Genomic DNA, 7441 nt, shown 5'->3' with positions numbered 1-7441 from the left:
TTTCATTTCTAATAGAAAATTGGCATAACGAATACCCAGGCAATGCCGGGTTTGTCAGCTCGTAAAAGACAAACTGGTTCCAATGGTTCAAATGGCTCTGAGCACTATGCCATTTAACTCTTGAGGTCATCAGTCGCCTAGAACTTAGAACTAATTAAACCTAACTAACCTAAGGACATCACACACATCCATGCCCGAGGCAGGATCCGAACCTCCGACCGTAGTGGTCGCTCGGTTCCAGACTGTAGCGCCTAGAACCGCACGGCCAAACTGGAACTGTAGTAAATACAGTCTCATGTAGAAACCATGCAGTTTGGTGCAAATAACACCACTGCACGACTGGCTTTACAACGTCTTCGATTTATGAGGCTTTTTTGGTAATGCAAAAGAATTGAACAATATTTAGTTCAGTCTTATATTTTTCATTGTTGTTCTCTTTGTACAAAAGAACACATTTAATAATTACAAAACAATGAAAATGATTACGACTGCAATGTGCAGAATCCGTGAACAAAATGCATAAAATACAGTAGTCGTCAAGAAACTTAAGTTCTACAAAAAGAAAAGTATGTAATGAAGGAAATAGAGAAAAAATAGAATATAAAATCTCTCAAAAATGACATTATGTGCGAATGATGAATGACGATTCAGGTACAATAGCATGAAAGACAGTCCTGAGAGATATTTAGGAACATAAACAAATCTGTTCTCGGCTTTTCAAATCAGAATACAATGTTGTGACACAAACATTCAGGTACACAGCACCGTTCAAGCTCACACACTGATCCCAATGCAGACAATACGTGCCGAGGACAGAAATCTCGTGGGAACTTGAAATAGAATAACAATAATTGCTGTGGAAATGACGGACGGTTCAGTCTTGTTTCTCTCGAGATGATGCGTCTGCGCGTCGCCCTCCTGCTTGGGAAACAATGGTGGTTGGCGCGTTCAGCCCGAGTAAGACCGGAAGAGGCTCTTCTTGGCGATGGTGAAGTCCTGACTCAACACCACCACTCCGCCGCTCGTCAGGTTCCTGGAAAATAACCGCTCGTTTAGCTTTCTCTCAGACCAGGTGTCATGGCGGAGTTTTCACAGTAAACCTGCGTGCCGCTCAGCACGGATACTTCACGCAATGGGAAGTTGCAGGCTGTTGACAGTTAGGGCATTTCAAATTCATCTACGCAACACCTCAAAATGCATATTTATTTTAACATGAGCGTTTTGTTTTATCAACTTAAAACTCCATCTTCTTCTTAGAATAAACATATTTACAACATCGGTTTGGTTGTGGAACTAGAAACAGCTCGTTTGATAAGCTTTTTTTTTATCTTAAGGCACTTTTGTCTGATTTTTGCTTATATTCGGAAGTGTCGTCTGCATGTTCCTTTGTGAAGAAGGCAGGAAACCTGACAAATATGAATGCAGGCGACACTTCTACAGGAAGTAGAGAACAGATAAAAATGCAGTAATTTAAAAAAAATCACATACTAATAACTTATGAAACAACCGTTACTACTTCTGCAAAAACTCATATGTTTGATTCCAGACCAATGACCATGTTTTAGACCGATAAAATGAAATGCATTTGGTGAAATGGTTCTAATCATGAAAAACTCATCAATAAATGTAAACTGAGTTCTTTTTCTTTCTGAACTGTAGTAATTAATGTCTTATAATGTTGTACATTGGATGTAACACGCGTATCGCAATGAATGTAACGTAAAATATGTAGAAAGCCTGTTTGTAGGTAAGAGAGGGACTGATGATGACCTTAATCTTGAGAAGTTTAAAAAAAAATCAGTAAATAAATAATACAATAAGATTCGTTTTTTGAAGTTGCACAGATGGGCTTGAAATATCTTAAGCAACAATACAGCAATCAGGTACAGCAAGTATGAATAAATTAATTTATAGAGAGTTGATATAAACCATTTTCAGAGTTTCAGATGAATAACAAAGGTTTCCGGCCTGACGATTTAGTTTATCGGGTTCTTCAGTGCTCTTGTAACGTACTGATAACTGAGCAACTTCGAAATCCTGCACTTTCAACAAATTTGATGCCCAGTCGTTTACTTCCCTCAAATCGAATCACGGTTCTCTGTCGTCCTTACACATTACTCCATCCCCCCCCCCCCTGTCTCCCCAATCTCGACTGAAACGTGAATCAGCTCTAACTGACCATGAAATCCGTCCAAAAATCTACCCATCCTTCCAGATTAGCAGATTTATCTCATTTGTGAATAAGGCTTCCCTCTCTGTCCACTCCCTTTCCCAAACACTCTCACACCAAACCCGCATCACCTATCTCCATTTAGCAACACACACATACTTACTGCTCACACACTACTGTTCACATCACCCGAGCATGTATGATCAACAGCTGATATGAAACCGTTTCGATAATTACTAATCATAATGAAACACAAGAAATTTCTCAACTGCATTATCTCTGTGGATGCATATATGACGTTCCATCTCATTCCACATAATATCAATAACACGAACTGAACAACAGATGTCGGTACGTTGAATTTCAACATTGTTTAGAAGATCCAATGAGTCAGTAGTGTAATTGTATAACACATGCAACCTCTGGAAACTTGTAAATTTTTGAAAAGACATCACTTTCAGACTTCTAAAGCTCAACTAATCTAGTTCCTGTTCTTAACATTGTAACAAGTGTTCATTACTTGCCGGAAGGGCAACGAGATTTCTCGACAATGTTTTAAGGAGCAGAGACGTAACATTAACAACGAACATCCATATCGTAAGGACCATGGTCCTTCAAGTTGTGATGTATGGATGTAAAACGTGGACTATAAGAAAGGCTGAACGCCGTAGATCCTTTGAATTGTGGTGTTGGAGGAAGCTCCTTACAGTTCTTTGGACTGCAAAGAAGACGAATAGTTCCGTATTACAGCAAATAAAAGCAGATTTCCCCCTCGGAAACAAAAACTGACCTTCTCTGGGCACGTCATGAGAAGATACGATTCACTGTAAAAGTCATGCTGGAAAAAATTGGAGGCACACGGAGAAAATGGGGGCAAAGGATGCGCTGAACTGATGACATCACAGAAGTAATGGGTTCCAACCCGAAAGGTCTTCGGGAGATAGTGCAGGGCAAATGAAATTGGTGTTTTAGTTCATGGGGCCGCGGCGAGTAGGAACTGAATAAACGACTAGACAGGTAGAGAGACAGAGAGAGAGAGAGAGAGAGAGAGAGAGAGAGAGAGATAAGGGGGGGGGGAGGCAGAGAAAGAGAGAGGGAGGGAGGTAGAAAGTGGGATGCACCGCCATGTATGTAACCACGCCACATCCTCTGTAGCTAAACTTCTTAATGATTATCAGCAGCCGAAACTCTCAGCAATAATTAAGGTACCGAGCGGGGTGGCGCAGTGGTTAGACACTGGACTCGCATTCGGGAGGACGGCGGTTCAATCCCGCGTCCAGGCATCCTGATTTAGGTTTTCCGTGATTTCCCTAAATCACTCCAGGCAAATGCCGGGATGGTTCCTCTAAAAGGGCACGGCCGACTTCCTTCCCAATCCTTCCCTAATCCGATGAGACCGATGACCACGCTGTCTGGTCTCTTTCCCCAAACCAACCAACCAACCAATAATTAAGGTATTCATAGCAGCTGATGGTAATACGGTACGATTTTCGATCAGCATCTGCAAACTTTGCGGCAAAAGTTACTGAAAATATTTCTAAAAAGCTTTTACCATTCTGATCCTCTAACAGAGAAATGAGAACCTTAATCACTTGATAATTTCTCCTCGACTGTAGAAGCTAGATTTCTTACAATATTATGAATGCCTAATTAAAAGTATAAATATCACATTCGAATGTGAAAACAACGTGTGAGACACGCTACACTGCTGAAAAACTGAGGGATGAGGAGTTAACTTATCCACTCTTCATTTTGTTGTAAAATAATCACACCAAGATGTCAGAAGATTTTAAAATATTATCTATTGATTTTGTTAGAAATTTTAGAAATGACAGCTTGTAACATTTTAAGTTGTGTCTAGTTTCGAGCTAATTCTATAGTTCTTCTAGAAGACGACGGTCAGTCGAGTCGAGTTGCAGAACAATAAAACTAACGTTTATAACAGCTCGGTGTGGCTATTTTACAACAAAATGTCTTTTATGCAAGCTCTGCCGAATAATTAAAGAAAACTTTTTTTTTTTTTTTGTTTTTTGCAATCTGCCGAAAGCGAAACTGTATGGTACTCACTTGAGTATGTGTGGCAGGGCGACTTTCCACGAGGTCTCCTGTCGCAGAGTGACAAACACTTCGAACGTGGAGACAGTGTCGGGGGCACACTTGAATGTCGCGAGCCGCAGCCGCTGCTGGCTCTGATCTGCACCGGCCTGCTTGCCCGTCTCCAGGTCCACGTGCAGCCTGCAGCCCCTGCAGCAACAAAAGGAGCCAATGAGCCTCGTGCCGACGTGACACCACGAAGGGGCAACCACAATCATTACACACGGCGAAGCGATCGCGGGGACAGCTCGTAACTCACCGGATGCCGTAGGGCTCGGCGCTGGCGAGTTGTAGAACGGTGTCGGCGACGTCGCTCAGGAGCGTCGGCGGCAGCGCGAACCGGAATCTGCCGGCGTGGGAGGCTCGCAGCTCGGACTCCAGACGCTTCGCCAGGGCGTCGCGCGCTTTCGCACACACTGCGTCCATTTCCAGCGCGAGTTCTTTTTCACCGTCTGAAAGGAACGAAAATCAATGAGAAAATTAACTGTGTAGGCAAAAAAAGCTATTCTCTACACGTAGAGCGTGACCACGGTGCATTTAAAAATGTTAAAATAATTTGTGAAACTGCTACAAACCACATAAAATGGTGTGATCTAACATCATTTCACTGCTCGTTGGCACTGCCTGTTTCTAGCTCTTATAGTTCGTCTTCAGACGATTCCCTTACGTTTCCAATCAAGCGAAGATGTGAAAACAAATGCCCAATGATACCTGCTCACTCCTATAACAGTACTGTAGTCCTGAAGATGATCTATAACAGTTGGCAACCTTTGAATAACAATAAGAAACACTCGGCACTTAGTAACCATTTAAATTACCATAAAAATTATACAAGTCAAGAACGATGATGTGTTTTCAAAAGCCGCATACATGTATGAAGGTGCTTTATTTGTAACTATGGGTTTCACGTCAGTATAGACTCAGCTTCAGGTTTATAATGGTTATATTTTCATAATGTAGATGGACAATTACGGAGTCCCGGCATTCGGGAAGTTATCCACGTTGGCTGTCATAATGAAATTGAGCAAACCCAAAAGATGTTTAACTGTGCTTTGACAAGCGTCTTTTGGGTGTACTCAGTTTACTGACATGAAACCGGTAGTTACAAATAAAGCACTTTCATACAACTATGCGGCATTTGGAAACACATCGTCGTTCCTCACTTTTTAAAATTATTATACTTTTTATGACAATTTAAATGGTTATTGGGTGTTGAGTGCTTTTTACTGTTATTAGCAATGTCTCTGACCTGTGACTGCACTCACCAGAAAATTGTTGGCGTCAAAATGATTTCGCAAACCCTTCATGAACAACAAAAACATTAGTCCTCTGTTTTTTAAGGTCCATGTGAGCGTCAACGCAACTGATAAAGGTTAAGCAACTTGACGACGTAGCAAATTTAAAGTTGCTATTAAAAGGCATCTAGTACTACATGATGTAACTATATGGTGTTTTCTAACATACAGTATTTCTTGAAGAAGGTGCCCCACAGCTCGTAACTATGTCTTAATTTATGATTTCTATCCTTACGCACAGCTGAATCAAAGCACGCACAACTCTGTCTACGTGATATAATCGAAATTTTATTTCTGCACGCATCCACATTAATTCACTATTCTTAGACCCCAAAATTAGGAACGTGAGCAAAATTTAAATAAGCTGCCGCTTTTCTCACAGCACACTTCAAAAAAAAAAAAAAAAATCCAAGACAAAGGAAAGAGTAAAAGGAAGCCACTGTCGCTCACAAATTCCCACAATTCTGTCAGGAGAATTTCTGTCACTTGATCTTCTTGGACTGCAGTTTCCATTCTCCCTTGACTGAGGGAGTTCCTGTACTGCCAGAGCGTAACCTGATCGACATATGAGTCAAGAATCTCCAGTAATTAAGGTATAAAAATAATTTTTATTCATACGCAATTATAATCACTAACTTTTGCACAAGCATTCCCATTTCATACAACAATATCAGACTATTACCATCGAAACCGGCAATATTATATAGTGATTTGGCCTAAGTTTCAGTTAAAAATTTTTGCACAGCTGATCACTGAAAATTGCTGTGGCCGTTACGTGTAACATGACTGGATTATATTAAAACCGTGTTACTGAAAATCTGAAAGAGCAGATTGTAAAGAGTGCGGAACATGTAGATAATATTACTCTTTTCCTGATAAAAACAAACGGTACATTAACAATGACATACAACACTAAATCCAAATCAATTGACTACACCAATTACGTGCATGAACTGGAAGAATGATGGAATAAAACTGAAATGGGAAACTAGTACACGTGGAAAATAGTAAACTTACCGTAGAAGCACGAAAAATCGACGGACAATGGACACGGAAGGACTTCTGTCATTTTCCCGGAAGGCGTCGGTGGAGCGATGCGAATTTTCACCATGTTCTTTTCACAACCAGCGCGCGACTAATACCAGCCGCTCACCCGTCGCCGAATATGAAGAACGCGCCGGCCCCCTCCACTAGCTACTGCTCGGCTTTCTCCGGTAACCTTCGGCAGTGGCCGCAAAGTGGTTCTGACGTGGAGTTTCCCCGGCAGCGATACCGGTCGCTAACGTATAGGATGATGCAACTCAAGTTCACATTGGAGTACTGCAAAGGCAGGGCAGTCGCTTCCGAGCACAGTATTTCTTACCGGAAGAATTTAAAATTTCCTAGAGTAACCTGATTGCATCAGGCAATGAATTCTTTCGAAGATGGCGTGGTTCCCTTATCTCTGCGTGTAAGATCCCTGAAACAGGCTAGTTGCAGATAACTGACGTAGTCATAGCAAGATCGTACAATCTGAACATGAAGATTATTATGAGTGCACGATCCGCTATACTAACTCTTCCCTCCGTTTCATTATTTTATTGATACCTGAATAAATCCTCGTTTCTTTAAGAATTTATCCACCCCACTGACGAATGTCCCCTCTTTCTACCGTGTTGACTTACTCGTGTAGATTCGGAAGTGATAGGCAGTCGTTCATCTTTGATTGGCAATTATTTTATTGGTAATTCTGCATTTAGACGCCTTTCTTCAGTACAGTCGACATACCCTAACGGAGAAACGTCGTCTGCACCCTTTACCTGCGAATCACGTAAACTTTGTCAAGCGTACGTTCCCTACTGGTAGCTAGTTCTGCTTATGAGAAAGAGAAATAGGCCGGCAT

General features: G+C 41.4%; 1 protein-coding gene across 1 annotated transcript; it reads right to left on the bottom strand.

The window, feature by feature from the left end:
- Positions 1 to 401: 401 nt before the first annotated feature.
- On the bottom strand, positions 402 to 6725 carry LOC126161716 (protein charybde-like). The gene is made up of 4 exons (XM_049917750.1): positions 6577 to 6725; positions 4524 to 4716; positions 4238 to 4414; positions 402 to 1033 (listed from the first exon to the last, which is right to left on the bottom strand). Exons 1-4 carry the CDS (start codon positions 6668 to 6670, stop codon positions 949 to 951), a joined length of 549 nt encoding a protein of 182 aa, XP_049773707.1. The 5' UTR covers positions 6671 to 6725; the 3' UTR covers positions 402 to 948.
- Positions 6726 to 7441: the final 716 nt, after the last annotated feature.

Source organism: Schistocerca cancellata, chromosome 2 (assembly GCF_023864275.1).
Source record: "Schistocerca cancellata isolate TAMUIC-IGC-003103 chromosome 2, iqSchCanc2.1, whole genome shotgun sequence".
NCBI lineage: Eukaryota > Metazoa > Arthropoda > Insecta > Orthoptera > Acrididae > Schistocerca > Schistocerca cancellata.
The sequence above is the reverse complement of the archived record's forward strand: the minus strand, read 5'-3'. Positions and strand labels throughout refer to the sequence as shown.

Coding starts and splice junctions, on each gene's coding strand:
- LOC126161716 (XM_049917750.1), bottom strand. CDS start 6,670: ATGGTGAAAATTCGCATCGCTCCACCGACGCCTTCCGGGAAAATGACA. Junction 4,415..4,523: donor GCCGAGCCCTACGGCATCCG/GTGAGTTACGAG, acceptor TTGTTGCTGCAG/GGGCTGCAGGCTGCACGTGG. Junction 1,034..4,237: donor GCCCTGCCACACATACTCAA/GTGAGTACCATA, acceptor GTTATTTTCCAG/GAACCTGACGAGCGGCGGAG.